Here is a 16,580-nt window from a genome sequence, read left to right as displayed (position 1 = left end):
GACCATTCCTTAATTATCCATTCATCATACTTGATCATTCTTGCTCAGAGATGTCAATACGTCTTATTCGGCACTAAATTATACGGTTATCGTCAGGGTTAAGGTCATACAAGGAATTATTGCTAGCGTTGACACGCTCATGAACATCTTGTCAATAGTGCCCCCAAATTATTCTTATTTTTCAATAACATCCTGTCATTAGTTTCCGCCTTATTTGATATCAGTTGTTAATACAACATGGGGAATTTCTTCTACTAGTTTCAGCCGGTCCAAAAAGTCAGAGTTTTCCAGAATTACCCATCCCTCCTCAAAACCACTTTGCCACTACTACCACTTCTGATTCATGAAATTGTACAGCTGAATATTTATCATAATTTTATCAATGACATGTTCGCCGGTTGGTTTTCAAAGAAAGTAACGGATTCAGCATGAGTTTTCCGCGCGCGGTGATTTCTGGGATACCCTACGCGGACAGTGAAAGATCGTTTAATTAGCATACGCCTCCGGAGTCTGCCGGGTGTGCGCTTCCCCATCGGAAGACACCAATAATTGCAGCGGAAACCTCGTTTATTTCTAATATGATGTATTTCTCTTCGCACAGGCCTCTTTTATTAAGGTGATTTCCGCTCTTGACGTGAGAAGAATGGCCGAGGGGCGATTGGAAGCGTTTGTTCATGCAAATGAGAGGGCAAGCCCGAGCGTGAACCAGACTCAAACGCCCCAGTCGAAAATGGACTTCATGTGGGAGACACCGGCAAACGGTAGCGCGATGGAGCTAGACCTCTTCCCCTCCGCATTGGAGTCCACGGTGTTACCCATACTCTACTGCTTCCTGTGCGCATTCGGACTTTCAGGGAATGTGCTCGTCATATACGTGGTGTCCAATTTCTCCAAGATGAGAACAGTTGCCAACGTGTACTTGCTGAACCTCGCCGTTGCAGACGTCCTGTTCCTCTTGGTCTTACCCTTCTTGGCAACGGACGTTATTCTCATGGCGTGGCCTTTCGGGGACTTCATGTGCCGAAGCGTCGTCCTGGCCACGAATATCAACGGATTCGCCAGCTTCTTCTCCCTGGCGGTTCTCAGCGTCGACCGGTACTACGCGACGGTCCAGCCGCTGCAGTCGCTTCAACACCGCACCGTCAGCAAGGCCCGCTGGGTGTCTGTTGGAGTGTGGACTGTAGCCCTGGTCCTGGTGTGCCCCTTCATCGTGTTCGCGAGGACGGCGAAGGATACGAGTGGCGCTGAACACTGCATCGTCGACTGGCCCGGCACGATTGACGACCCCACCTTCGGTAGCCAATTAGCCGTCACTTACTCCTTCGTGCTGGGGTTTGCCGTCCCGCTTCTCTTCATCGCCGTGTGCTACACGCTCATCATCTTCCGCCTGCGGGCCAAGGGCCCGATCCCCCCGAACGGAGTGGCGGCGCGCTCCCGTAACAAGATCACGGTGATGGTGTGCGCGGTGGTGCTGGCCTTCACCATCTGCTGGTTGCCGTACCACATCTTCAACATCGTCCGGATCAGCATCGGCATGGACGTGTCTCTGTCCGTCAGACAGACCGCTCTGGTCGTCAACCTGCTGGCCTTCTGCAACAGCGCCATCAACCCACTCATCTACCACTGTCTCGGCGAGAACTTCAGGTAACACACTGTTAAAGTTCATACAACGTTTTGGTCTTTATACTAGGGGTGGGTAACGATACAAAACCGGTTTTTGGCGACGCCTCAGGGGCGGAGGCATTCTACAGTATTACGATCGCTTTGAAAATATTCCAAAAATTGCACGAATGCATTCCCTAGGGAATTGGTTTTGAGGTAGCCTTTGCCTGTTTGGTCTTTTGTCGGAACAGAAATGGCCTTTGTTGCTTGGTATTTTACCGTCACATTACTGTTTCGTGCAATTTGCTTCTTTCAGCACACAAAAAAACACTGTCATAATCAATGCATTAAGTACGTTTTTCTGTTTTTGCAAATTCTGGCAAATTGAGATTTATATTTTTAACTCTCAATCGCTCTTTTGGTGTTCTTTGAGAGAAATAGGAACACTATATTAAAGCTTTAATGTTTGAAGTACATACGTTTTTTTGTTTCACCTGTGAACACAGTCGTATTTTGAATTTACTAAATCTGATTTGAAACAATTTTTATCTGCAAGATGTTTGTAGAAAGCAGAAATGGCCATGACTGTCCACATTTTAAAGACTACTCATTTAAAAAAACGATCCACACAATTGCCTATACCTTTTATTTCATCAACATACACATCATATATACTTTTACCATATCTCAAGACACAAACACAGAGAATGTAAAAACCTGGCAGAACATGGCAAAGATGCGTCATTCTTATAACTTTGGATTTACTTCTATAACAATGACACTTGGTAATACATTCAAGCAAAACATTTCTTTTGTAATTCTGTTGACCGTATAATAAATTGTTTGCATGCTGACAAAATTCCTGGAACTATAGAGTCAAGCCTGACTACATGTGCATTGACTTCCGTTTCGTTGAGGTGATAGATTGTGATGCATTGTAAAGCTACGGTTACTATCAATCTGATTGCCGTCCAAGTTCAACTATTAATTTCTTGTGACTGTTGTCGTTGTCGCCTTGTAGAGCTGAAAGAAATAATATAGAACAGGTTAGGTATAGTTGATGGACACAAACATATTCCATGATCAATATGTCAACATGAATGAATCCCTATGGGTTTCTTTAGATTGCTTAGCTGTCAAATTTTGTTTTCACATTAATAAATAAAGGTTCGAAAAAACTAAGTGCCCAGTATAATAGATCAACCAACACCCAACATCCACTAATATGTTTGTACTAGTTTTCAATGCTCCCGATGTTTGTGCATTTAAGCCCCCTTGTGCCTTTAAAGGTCCATTTTTAACCCACCATTCTGCCCACTGTTACCTCTATTACTTTGGATACTCAAACTATATCAGCAATAAGAACAATGGTGTAACAAACCTCGCTGTTCAGGAAAATTGTTTGAACAGCATCCGTCTGTGTAACTTGTTCCCATGACAAGCTGTGGGGTCTGGTGGGGTCATCTTCCCATCCTTCATATGTTGTAATTCCTTGTGAGAGAAAAAAAGAAAAATGTGGAATTACTCCCAACTTTGGCTTTACAGTAATTGCATACATTTGAAACCATTAGTTGTAAGAAGATGTTTCGGATTGATATTGCATGTAGTGATATATCCAGTAAAAACTATATCACCCAGCACACCATGTTTCTGTTTTGTTATAGGGCTGTACTGCTCTGGACAGAATGATGTTACATTCTTCATAAATCACGATGAGTCATTGACGGATCTCTCTCTTTCTTCTTTATGAAAAATATCACGGGTACTGGTCAGCCCCATGCAGTTGCAAAAGAAACAATTGTGTACTGAGGATACGTACCTTCCGAAGGGATTTTCTTTCAAACTTTTCATTTGAAACATCATAGCTTCTTCTCATATTTTGGCTAAAGATACCCCTTGGCGTTTAATTCAAAGGTAAGTAACAAATATCTTCGACTTCATCTTCGTGAGCACACGTGCGATACTCAAGTTGGGCATTCAACAAACTATCTTATATAAGCCCTTCACAGATGTCACTACGCATGTGCGGCGAAAGAAATTCTAGGAAATATGTCAATGTACATAAAATAACAAAACTGAAATCATTTTGAATTTATACGTTTCACTAACCAGACTACTGTAACTCATACACATGGTTCTAAGACTGTGGCCCTCATTCGAAATTAAATTCTTGCTATACATTCAAGATAAACATGTTAACACTCAACATATAAAGAGGGGAATGTGGGCTCTGATGTCTTTACTTACGCCCCTACATAATCAAATCCAATGACATATAACACAAAATTTCCTAAAGTGTAACTCCAGAAAATGTGACAATTTTTTTTTGAAAACAAATTCGTTTGCAATCAATGCTCACTATGATAGCATCCATATAATTATTTGGTACGGCTCTATCCCTAGCATGCGGCTAAACATCTGCATCGCAGGTGTGCCACCCCCCCCCCCCCCCCATGACCTAGTGATTAATGAGTTAGCACGTGTTAAGCTACGCAGCTGGCCATGGGAGACAAAGGGAACAAAGACTTTTCCCCCAACAGCATGCTATCCTGTCTAGTAAGCGGGAGTATGCATTGCACAGTTTCTATTTTTAATTGGTCTAACTTAGGGGTGTCTGTGGTAAAATTCCTTCTCATGTCAGCCAAGGAGATGGTCTGTCAGTTAGCTCTTGAATTTTGAAGAAACAGAACAGTCTAGCAAGCAGGCTAACCCTGGGTAGGTTCGTCGAGACAACTAGAACAATTGGAAACAACCACATAATAGTTTTTACAAGGATACGTAATATATGAAGCTGGAAAATGATGATCACTCACCTTTTGTGCTGTTCTGTGTCCGTCTGTCCCCAAGAAAACTCGGCCAAAGATTGCCTGAACGCTGATAGACTATAGACGCCTGATTACGTCTGCTCCCATCCAGTACGTCTGCTCCCATCACTGGAGGGTCTTTTGTGTTCACTCAAAAGTTCTCGAATGCTCTTCCCTATCTCTGTGCTCCGCCTTTGGGTTGATCTAACATGTAAACACCCAATAAGGTCCACCCTTCTCTCCTCCCACTTTTCCTCTCAACAAATAACGTCCAACCTACTTTCCACACAAATCCCCGCCCAGCTGTCTGTCCATCTGGTCATCAATCATTGCACTTTGTGTGGTAATTGATAACAGTACTAACACACAGCTATCTATATGTTGGTAACATTCTATGAATTTATTTGGAGACACGATTAGCTTTTACAATGTCTATAGCATCTGTATTCTTCCTGTTATCCTTTATTCATCAATATCCATGGAACAAATCTAGATAACACACAGCCACAGGAAAATATCATATACAGCAACTTTTCAAAAGAGTCACAAAAAGTAGGAAGTCTACGTTAGGTCCACGAACAATGGGACAAAATCTAATTTCCTTACAGCAAACTATTCCATGTGTTAGACGTTCAGTGCAGAAATTGTTCAGTTTTGAGCATCTAAGTTTGTGCTGGGTTTCAGAGAGCGGATATTTTCTAACTTTTTCTGAAGATTTGGTCTGATAACAGTGATCTTGCATTGTGAGTAGTTTACATATTGACACTGATGGTTTGTTTTCATGACTCATGAAAATTCACTAAGTTTTCTGCTGGATCATGTCTTTCAAGTTTAACGGCACTAACGTTAGCATCTGCAGTAAACTGTAAAGAGTCTCTGGACCCGTTGGACCTGTCGCATCCAAGGGTGATCCTGGCCGCTCTGTTTTGTATCGCTTGAAACTTGAAGTTGTTTTACCCTTTTCTTAGATGTACCCAGCCGTGTCAGTACCAGCTTAAACCAGTGCCACCTTCTGTCTGCGTGGATTGTCACTCTAAGCTCACTTGACCATGCTGATATTGCACTTCTTTACTGCATAGCCTATTTGAGATTCTAATGTAAGATTTAGATTTATTGACGTAAAATTTGCGTCAACAATAACGTAACAGTGGGTACTAGTAAATGTTTTGTTAAACACTGTCCCCTAAGCATATGATCCAGTTGTACAGGTGGCGGTGCGAGTGAAAAGTTTCCACAGATCGATGTCCCCATGAACTCCCAGTTCTAAGCTTGTCAGTGGGCACCTGTTTAACACTGTCCCCTGAGCTCGGGTTCCAGTTGTACAGGTGGTGCGAGTGTTATGATTTACATGGAATGGGCTGTAATTCGCTCCAGATGTCCTACAGCTGGTCTGGCAGTCTGTGCTTTGGGACTCTCAATGGGCTACTTAGGGTCACCATTGTGACATTGTCAATCGGCCATGAGGCGATTAATCCCCTAATAAACCAACATTTTATCCATATGAAATGAATTTCCACTTCGTCGTGGATTATTCTAGATATAATACGTTACGTCGTAAGTTATTCACAGTTCTCGAATCAAGTAGATCAGATTTTAAAAGACTAGATGCTACAGACAGATTTGAATGTATATAAATATAAATTATCTTCAATGGCACAACGCAAAAATAGGCAAATATAGGAGACAGCTTTGTTAGCAATGTTATTAGAAAATATACTGACACTCATGATAATCCCCGCTCAATTGAAATTTGATATCGAAATTTATGCTAGCATTTATTGTTATAGTAATTAGGATATTTAGTCTTACCCGATACCTTTATTTCACACTCTGTGTAATAGTTCCTGCCATGCACTGCACCATGTACAATTAAGGTCATTCATTCATTCATTCATAAACTGTCAAGGCACAGACTGTCCATATCAGAGACAAAGGGTGTCTATGACAGCAGAGGTCTAAAGAAAACAAACAAACAAACAACTATTCAATCGTAACCTTTCGTCGCCTGTGTTTTTATAAACACCATGCTTGTTCTTATTGGACCGGTCCGGAAAAAACAGTAGAAAACATTAGGTAGACCGGACGTTGGACCTATTGAAAAATGAACAGACTATATGATCAGATTATATATCATATAATGTAGGCTTTTAAAACGCCAGTGGGAGTTCAATACTCCGGATCCACAAAAGAGATTAACTTATAGTGAAATGGACCATTGTTTTGAGTATCATCGTCCATTCACAAGTTTTCACGTACGGAACCAGGTTCAGGTCCGGACCTGGACCTGATCCTCTGGACCTGAACCGGACCTGGATCTGAATTTTATGTACCGGTACCCACCCCTATTTCATACACTAGTAGACGTCCTCACATCTTCGCATACGTACGCGATTCTGATTGATTGTATTTAGCCCATTTGAAGTATTTCTATGTAATTTTGTTTGCGTAGCTCAGTGGGCAATGCCTCTTAACCTAGAGGCCGGGAGATCGAATCCGATTGTTGTCGCTAACCTCCAACAGTCCCAGTCCTATACTAAAGTACCAGTTACCATTAGATTTGTCAAAAAGACCTTTGGAAACCTCTCCCATTGAGCCTGTGAAAACTGCACATACCGACTGTCTTCCACGTTACAGCCAGTGGAAGATTAGCAAGCAGGCATGTGCCTAAAAAACATTTCCACGTTTATGTATTCGCCATTGGTAGAACAAGCTGAACTAGGGGGCACAAACCTATACCACTAACTTTCGGCACCAAGAGCTGTCTAGCATTCAAAAATCACAGCCACAGCATGTTCAGAACTCGAGATATCAAACCCAGAAGTTCCGCTGCAGTACCGTAACAGGCTGATAGGGGGGCCAAAATCTAATCGTTTCCAGGTCTCATCAATGTCTATTCACATACCAAATATCAATACAATCCATCCTGGCATTCTTTAGTTATGCTGGTCTTCCACATACATACAGACATACATACATACATACACACATACATACATACATACATACATACATACAAACATACATACATACATACATACATACATACATACATACATACATATAAACATACATACAAACATACAAACGCTACCCAAAACATAACCTTTTTAGCGATGATTATTATTATGTAAGTTGACTACATCCGCCTTCAGGCAATTAAGTGTTGTTTTCTTGTTCTTATTTAGGTGAAGTGTTGTTTTCTTGTTCCTATTTCCTTGTTCCTATTCCTAAACTATTTAAGGTAATGTTCTAGACCGTTAAGCTGGGTGCTTTCAGTTTCAAGATAAATCTATCCATGTCTGAAAGGTGCTCTAAGTAATCTTAAAGAAAGTAAGTTGAGCACACGTACATTTAGTTTACAGGTTATCTAAAATGGCAACCCTTTTACCCATACCACCGGTGTTAAGTAGCATGTAATACACCAACACTACTCTAAAGGTGCACTCTCACTGCACTTGCGTGACGCTTGCGTCACTGCGGGATTCGAAAGATACTCAACGAATTTCAGAGATAAAGAACGAATTTTCTTACTTTTTGTGTATTTTATCGTCGTCTAAGTCATAATTTTACGTATTACGCAATATCTGAATTATAAATAATCGGAGAAAATAACAAAACAGTGACGCAGTGAACGAACCCCGAAACAGTGACGCAAGCTTGACGCAAGTGCAGTGAGAGTGCACCTGTACGTCACTTTACTAAACCACTGCTTCCTGTTTTTCCAGAAAGGGATTTCGTAGAGTCTGCCTGCCCTACTCTAGTAACGCCTCTCGGAAATCTACCAGAAGGTAAGAAATTACTCACGCTTATGTTCCTTATTGTGGTTGATAGGCAGATAATCCGTTTGTCCTTTGGGTAAAGGCCAGGCGCTTTATTTTACAGCTCTCAGAATCGCCTGGTTTAGTAGACACAGCGGGATTCTAACAGCGGGCAATATATATGGGAACAGACGTACTTTCCGGTATAAGGAGAAGGATTTGTGGGGTGTAAAACCTTTGAAACGAATCACAAAAGAGCGTCTGGAGATTCTAATTCTTTTAGTCGTTTGGTTTTATTTTTCATAAGAGCTTCCTGTCAACGCTAGTTCACCTTTTTCTTATACCCGTGGCGGAGTAACCTAATATGTTCGTTGTGTTTGAAAACATGGTATTAGCTATATCAAACCGACGGAAGGCGGTTTCAAACCGTGATATTAAATGATTGCAACTTTAAACCACCGTCCGTTGAACTGATATCCCTTGCTTTTTCTTAAATAACGGATATAGGTTATCCCACGGATAAAGATGCACATACATGAGTAATAGCTGCGAAAGCACTACTGAAAATGGTCGAACCAATTGGATTTTATTACGTAGCGATATCATGATGCACACTCAACCATAGAATATGGTACGAAATGGAAAGACGTCGAAGGTACATTTGGTCTTTGATCTATGTGAGCCTTCGGCAGTGTCTGGTGTAAGCTAGCCATTTATCTTATATATATGCCAGTTGAAGTGACAATCCAACACGACTACCTTAAAATGGTAGACGTGTAATAAGTTTGACGATGCAGTCTGGAATAACCTTATTGCTTGTGATTACACGTTGCTGCAAGTCACTCTTTCAGTTGGAGGAGATATGCTTATTTTATTGCAGCTTTTCGATATTGTGCGTAGATTGTTACATTTATATTTCTTAAGGTAGTTATATACAAAAACCATATACATTCACACGGTCGAACAGCCTCCAGTCAGAAGCCACATAAAACAGTTCTGTCCATTTTTACATAGTTCAGTCCCTCTGCTATCCAAATGGCGTACCCAAAAGCAACTACTATTAGTAGTCACTATACGAAACATTCATACCCAAATCAACAACTATCATTAATGATGATTGCTCCATTCTTCCCACACCAGATGGTGAATAGGGCGGTGCCTGCCTTCGTTTTGATAGCCCTTGGGCCACACTCATGCCGGGATGTCTTCACCCCTAAAGAAGAACCACCCCCTTGACTGACTATAGTATTTTCTTATTCTCGCACTGTTTAGCCATGTGGGGCCCAGTTGTTTCTGTAGATTGTTCCTCCATCTTATACACAAACGCCCTCTTTGTCTCCTCCGCTCTCTCTATGTCCACAAAAGGTGGTATCTCAATGCACTTGTGGCATCAATGCGGCAATGCGTGGTTCGTAGATGATTTAACGAATTTCAGAGATAAAGAACGAATTTTCTTTCGTTTTTTGTCTTTTAAGTCATACCTTCACGTATTACGTAATACCCAAATTATCAAAAATCGCGAAAATAACAAAACAGTGCCGCAGTGAACGAACCACGCAGTGCCGCACCGGTGCCACAAGTGCAGTGAGAGTCCACCTTTTCTCAGTGACTCTTATTGTCCACCAGTTGTCTTGTGCCACGCTACCATGCCCTGTCCAGTGATGTTTTACTGTGTTAGTGTTATGTCTGTTACCCCTGCCTTGAGTCGAACCCAGGAGTTGTTTTTTTCTGTCACGGGGTGTCATGGCTATCCATTTTCTGCTGTGCAACTCTGAGAATCCCCACTTTGTGTGGTTGTAAGAGCCCATGTCTCCCTTGGGCTACACAACGTTGTGCAATCACTACAACTAGTCCACTGGGGCTAGTCTACTGGTAGCGGTGTGTGTCCGACCATATACTCGTACCCTTTCCTACATGCTGAGTGCGAAGCAGAATCTGAAATCAGCATGTTCATTTTTATTTTAGAGTGTTTGATACGACTTGGACGGGGATCGAACTCACGACCTATCGAATGCAAGGCGAACGCTCTACCCACTTGGCCATTGCACCTGTTTATGATTTTCTCCAACCAATTTACGTGAAACGTAGTCTCAGTCCCTTGTGTGGTTGTCGAGACTCGAGTTGACTGCACTAGGTCATATTTTGCCAAATCATAGGTGTCATTTTGCCAAATCATTTCTACCATATTAATTTTGATTCGCCACCTGCTACCATAATATTCATAACGATTTCTGAAGCGCAAATACATCTAGTGCAACCGCGATTCACTTTGCAGTTTCCCACTACAAGTATCTGTAGACGCTAAAACCTATCTCACAGCGTATTTGAACCATCTAAATGTGTTTAGGAAAATTGAAAGGCGGCTACCAACCTTATTGCTATCGCCGAAAGTTCATTAATTGCTGCACCAATCTTGAATTATATCAATAAGATTTGCATGATTGAACTTCGTCACCAATGTAGTAAACCGGCAAGTAATCAAAGGGGATATATCCCTACATAGCCTTGCCTGAAAAATAGCATTACAACGTTCCCAACTCGGGTTAGGTGGTAAAAATGCTTACATACATTGAAGCGTGATATCTAAGATCTATAGTGCGAAGGCCTGTATTTGAGAGAGGCGAAGTAGTTAAACCTGACAAAAACCTCAATACTGAGATACAAATTAACTTTGGTAAAAGAGTCTTATTCGTAAGGAAGAGGTCGAAACCTTTCATGCATCTTTGAACCCTTTTAAGGTTCCTTTGAGGAAAGGTCGGAGAGGGTCGTGTTTCCTGAATTGATGGATGATGCCCTACTCTAAGCGGAGGTGATAGACACAGCGGAAACTTTTTGGTTAAGCGGGTATATCTCCCTGGACTGCTCCAGTGTTCCAGAATTCCCTGTTCCATATCCCATTTTACAATTGTGAAATTTTATGTATGAGAACAGTCGCAATTTCATACGACACACTGCACCAGTCTTCGAATGTTTTGCGCAATTCGGCGTAGTCCGATGAGATACATTTAAAAGCAAATCTACAATGCGGTCTACCGTGGAAAATACTTGACAACACAAGACCTTTTCTACCTTCAACTGTGAAACAAACTACGTAGTGGGACTGTTGCAAGTACAGAGACAGAAATGTCAATGTCAACTCAATGTGTTCCTCAGTGTGCACTGGCAACGTTCTAGCTCTAGGGGCTGCTGCTAATGCTGTGTGAAGAAAGATACGAATTTGAAAAATAGCTTCAAAGTGGTAGCTGACATCATCTTGGCGTCCAACTTTTCACAAGGTCTGGTACAAAAACGTCCACCTTGCGACCTTTTGCGTGGAGCGGAGTGATCGCTCATGTGGTGTTTGGCGGCGGAAAGGTTGTACAATCATCAGGAGAGTTCCGTTGGAGAGGAACCAAACATCCATCACGTAGATATCGTACAGTGGAATAACACGTACGCAAGCAAGTTTGCTGCGTGCGGAATACTTTATTGTATTGTCAACGTGTGCTGCGTCACGTCAATGCCCGAGTGGTTAGGCTATCATACACGGGATCGACAGGTGGCGGGTTCGATTCCTGACTAGGTCACAGAGGTCGTTCGATCGCCGTACGATCGCTAACTTCGGAAATTTTGGAGGACAAAAATGTACGTCTCCTGCAAAGTCCAATTATCTTGGTACACAAAATGCTGTTTTGGATCCATCGGTGGTTGGTTCTGTCACGGCCAGATTGAAAATCCTATGGCACCAAAATCGTACGATGATCACACGACCTATGTGACCGCGCCCTTAGACGCCATGTCATTGGGAAAGGCACTTGATGCTATTTTCCTTACTCCACCCTAGTGTTCAAGTCACTTCGGTTGGCCGCAAGATAACAGAAGGTGGAAGAAGAAGAATAGGATCTGCCTTCCAAAGCCGTGCATCAAAAACCCACTGTAACTCTATCTGGCCTCAAAAAAGCTATGGGATTTCACCTTTGCCTAATACACCATTTTTTTCTGGATCTAACTGTGAAAGTTAGTAACCGGCTTGGTCCACAGTTTTCGTTTCCCCGTGGTACACTGTAAAAATAAGTGGAACAAGTTGTGTGCTCCCACGGTCTTCATGGCATTTACATGAACATCCCATGCATCCCCAAATGCCATTCAAAGGGATTTCGTATGACGTTTGTTCCCTTACGTCATCAGTTCGTAATGAGCACCTTTGTACTCATGCTCCATCAACCATCCCTTATCAAAAAGACGGCAATGATCCAACAGACCTTTTGGTATCCAGTCAGGAAGGAAATCCTGGACACCTTTTGTACAGAATGATTACGTGACAGAGTCGTAAAAAGGTCTCTTTTCAACTCCCCTGTGATCACGCTCCGTTCTCAGTGAGACCGCGCCGTCCTAGTGGAAGGGGGGGGGGGGGGGTATAAAGAGATCGTTAACACCTACGCTAAACCTATTGGCTTCATCTAGTGTATCCATAACACGGTTATATCACAAATTTATGCCTATGGGGGTAGAGACGAAGGTCCTGTGTAGGCGAAACTGCTTCCGAAGTGTATACCTACTACTGTTCTGGAATTTGAAACGAATAACTTTTGGACAACTTCAGGTAGTGAACTAAAGCAATGGGAAACAATTGTGGCGTCGGGCGTGGCGTAACTGGTAGAGCGTTCGGCTCGGAATCTAGACGTTCTGAGTTCGATCCCCGCCATGCCCCCGACGTTGTGCCCTTGGGAAAGGCACTTTACACGACTTTCCACACTTCACCCAGGTGTAAAAATGGGTACCGTGTATGTGGCACTGTTGATATAAGTTACAAAACTTGAGTGCAGTGCCACATTGTCCTTGTCTGTCCAAAAGCAAATAGAAAAAAAATGGGAAACAAGATCAAATTTTTACTGTTTCGACTACATGTATTGCCATTTTATGTTTCAAACTAAATCATGCTGTAATGATGCATTGATTTTCTCGTCTATCCGTGTATGGAAATTGGGTTTTCTCGAGGAAAATGTCATCTGAAGGTGACATTGAGTAAGTTGAAATAAAATGTTTGTCTTGGAATTGTTCCAAATGCTGTTCATGGTTGTGGAAGAAGGGAATTGGTTCAGGAAATGTCAACCATAAATGATGTCTAATTGTCGTAGATCAGGATCTACAATGTAACGTTACATAATTATGATAGATACGTTTTTTTCATAGTCATAGGCCTATGAAAAGAAATGTTGTGTTTTCAGGTTAGGTCGGTAGATGGGAAACGTTTGAAATGCATCAGGGTATTGGTATTCTAAACATTATACTGTAATTATGCAAAATATATTGTATAAGCACAAATGTATCAATAAAATGAACAAAATACTACGACGTATACTAGTAATATGCATTCTTACATTAACTGTCAACATTTTAGCCTGTTGATAGAGTGTGAAATACAAGTAGTCTGTTTTCAATTCTATCACTTAGAAGAGAATATCTTATATTCCTTAGCTTGCTAACGAACTCAAGCTCATGCTAGGGTCGGTTTGGTAGCCGGAACACACAACATTTTGTCCACGGCCTTCTCGGTGCTATTATTCTACAGTCCCGTTGGAATAAGGGGTCCCTCTGGGTACCGGTAGTTTACTGGCTTACTTTTTGGCGTGATCCCTACGTACGCGTGTCCCCGTGCGACATCCCTCCGGCGAGCGGGCTATTTTGGGGGCAGGGCCGGGCCCTTGTTTTTTACTCACCGTTAAAAGCAACCCGGACCCAGCGACTTCGTGACCTACCCGTAAAAACACCAAGAGGTACCCCTGGTATGATCGACAGCCCAAGGGGGCAAGTCCATGTGGCTCCCCAACAGAGCCTGGCCAGGGCTACATAGTATACACTTCATGTAGGCTCCTATGCAAATGAGACTGTAGCATTACGTCATGTTGGTTCAATAAACGTTGAAGCCAGGCTTCATTGAGGTTTGAAGGGTAAATGAAAGACAGATGGAGGCATGAATGTTAGCACATCGTCTCTGCAATTACGGTCCCAGGAGGAGGTCGGACTGGGCAGAGTGCTTCCCATTCTTAAACATACACGAGCACTGCTTTGCCGAAAACATCTTAAGATAGGAGCTAATACGTTTACGGCCTCATCCAGATACTATAAGGTTCGCAATGCAACTTTTTTGGCACATTGCCTCATGGTATGAAACAGTTTATTAATATTCACCAAATTTCAAATCATTATAGTCATTACTTTCAACATTCTTTGAAAACCAGTTATTGTAGGCGAGAAATACAACAGTGAACTGTTATCAGATCTGTAGATCGGTTTCCTCATGCTATGACGTCTACGAAGACATTGACAAAGGATTTCTTTCGTGTTTCACCTAGAAAGAAGGAAGTCGCTGACTTTGAGGTGCTCAGCAGCACGACTCAGCTCAATCACTCATGTTTTTATCTTCTCCCTCACCTAACGTTACTGGGTGTCCGTGCAAAGAACAATGATTTGAAATTTGGTAGGCATTCATAGAAATGATTTATACTTAATAATTATGCCCGGAAATTTGAGTTGCGCACCTTAATTCTTGGTGAGGCCGTGAACTTATTGATCACCCCTCACAAGCATACGAAGTTATAGACTTCCATTCACATGATTGTTATTCAATCCACTGGCCAAGGAGATCAATCTTAACGGTGAATCGGCCTTCGACTTAGCGGAGTTCTTTCGGTAGTGGTGCTTTGTCAACCGTACGGAATTGAATGATTATGACGGCAATGTTTATGAGCAAATGCCGTATATTGTCAGCAATAGGATATTTATAACTTTCATTTTCGGGTGTATGTCAAATGTATTGAATTGTTTTCAAAAGTGCACTTTTCTCGCTGGATATATATTTTCACGCCAATCATATAAATTATTAATAAATACTATTTCCTTTAGTGACACGTAAGTGTGAAGTAGAGAATCTAAGATGTCCGAGAATTGCTAGGACATAAGGAAGCTCAAGTATCAAAGAAAAGTCAGCCATATGACTTCGATCGGATCAAAATTAACACTGTCCTTGATGTATTATACAGAATAGATCAAAAAATTGGAAAGCTGGATCTCTAACAGAGTCAGGCATTTCAGACAGAATCCAATGTCTTTCATCAGTGTGCTGTGAATGTGCAGTGAGACTCTAAACTAGATAGATTAAATAGGTTTCAAAGTGGTAATAAAACCAGTACATAAATGTAAATGAGTCTCTGACCTGAACTGAGCTTAGCATTATATAAAAAAAAGGATAATAAACTTTGCTTTGTTGAACTAGTTCAACTGGAATAATATCCAAGACAAAAATTGGACTCACACAAATTTTCGACTGGAACAGCACCAATGTTTGTCAATGAAAGACTGTCATTTTTTGACAAAGACTGGTGCTGTTCAGTTGAACATTTGGGTAAGTCCAATTTCTGTGTTGGTTATTACAGTTGAACTAGTTCAAAAATGACTTCTACCAACACAGATGAACTTTCAATTTAAATTTGCTTTCTTTTGCATTAGATACACTTATTAGGTACCTAGATGTCTAAACTTCATGGAAATGTCATACTTTTGATTTTGAATGATCTGTCGCGTCTACCACTTCAAGAAATAACCAAGAAGGGGTTTTTGTTGTGTTTCAGGACGGCTCAGACATCCCTATCATCGATACCTCGGCAACAGGTCGGCGATACAGAGCTGAACAGCCTCGCCTTCTCCCTGTTCCGAAGACCGATGGCCAAGATGACGTTCCCCGGTAAACCACCCGGTGGGGACAACAAGACCTCAAGCCGCCCGTCCAGAGTCCGTAGGCGGGGAGGCGTGAGGTGGAGCCCGCAAATGGAGCCGACTACAACCGAAAGCAGCAAGGACAATCCTCAAAGTGAACAGGCTAGTCTAAAAATCACCCAAGGCATCGAAGTCGACGAACCTTCGGCGCCCAGTTCGACAGCATCGCCGAGAAGAAGTAGAGACAGCGACGGGAGACAGGAAGAAATAACCGCCTACAACACGACAACAACACGGAGCACAGACTACCAACATCACGACCACAGCGACCGAGGTTCGAGACGGTCTCACACCAGAAAGACGTGCCCAAGACTCTCTTTATGTTTTCCACGAAAGACTCGTAGATTTCATGTCGCTTCTTGGAAGCATACTCCCGACAAAACTGCAGGAGAATCCCTTGCGAAGCTGACAAAATTCAGAGTGGTAAACTATAGAGAGCAGTGGGTTTGAAATTAATGTCACATCTCAAGTGAAAGCTTATAGCTGGCTATGATCATTAATCACAAGTAATAACATATATACCTGCTAGCACTTTAGTTATGCCATCAACATTTTTGTGAATTTTGTACTTATTTTTGTTTTGTATGTAATTTCTATTAGGATGTCCGCATCTGGTCGCTCTTTTCAGGTTTGAAATATTCTTTAGCTTTTGTCACACATA

At 42.0% G+C, this 16,580-nt stretch overlaps 1 protein-coding gene and 1 long non-coding RNA gene across 2 annotated transcripts; one reads left to right on the top strand and one right to left on the bottom strand.

Moving 5' to 3' along the window:
* Positions 1-528: 528 nt before the first annotated feature.
* On the top strand, positions 529-16,456 carry LOC118418610 (somatostatin receptor type 2-like). Its single transcript, XM_035824609.1, has 3 exons — positions 529-1,644; positions 8,132-8,194; positions 15,775-16,456. Exons 1-3 carry the CDS (start codon positions 644-646, stop codon positions 16,367-16,369), a joined length of 1,659 nt encoding a protein of 552 aa, XP_035680502.1. The 5' UTR covers positions 529-643; the 3' UTR covers positions 16,370-16,456.
* Positions 2,232-3,034, bottom strand: LOC118418611. Its single transcript, XR_004831475.1, has 2 exons — positions 2,984-3,034; positions 2,232-2,625 (listed from the first exon to the last, which is right to left on the bottom strand). It is a non-coding gene; the product is annotated as an uncharacterized LOC118418611 (long non-coding RNA).
* Positions 16,457-16,580: the final 124 nt, after the last annotated feature.

The sequence above is a fragment of the Branchiostoma floridae genome, chromosome 6, assembly GCF_000003815.2.
Source record: "Branchiostoma floridae strain S238N-H82 chromosome 6, Bfl_VNyyK, whole genome shotgun sequence".
NCBI classification, from domain to species: Eukaryota; Metazoa; Chordata; class Leptocardii; order Amphioxiformes; family Branchiostomatidae; genus Branchiostoma; species Branchiostoma floridae.
The sequence above is the reverse complement of the archived record's forward strand: the minus strand, read 5'-3'. Positions and strand labels throughout refer to the sequence as shown.

Coding starts and splice junctions, on each gene's coding strand:
- LOC118418610 (XM_035824609.1), top strand. CDS start 644: ATGGCCGAGGGGCGATTGGAAGCGTTTGTTCATGCAAATGAGAGGGCA. Junction 1,645..8,131: donor TGTCTCGGCGAGAACTTCAG/GTAACACACTGT, acceptor CTGTTTTTCCAG/AAAGGGATTTCGTAGAGTCT. Junction 8,195..15,774: donor TCTCGGAAATCTACCAGAAG/GTAAGAAATTAC, acceptor GTTGTGTTTCAG/GACGGCTCAGACATCCCTAT.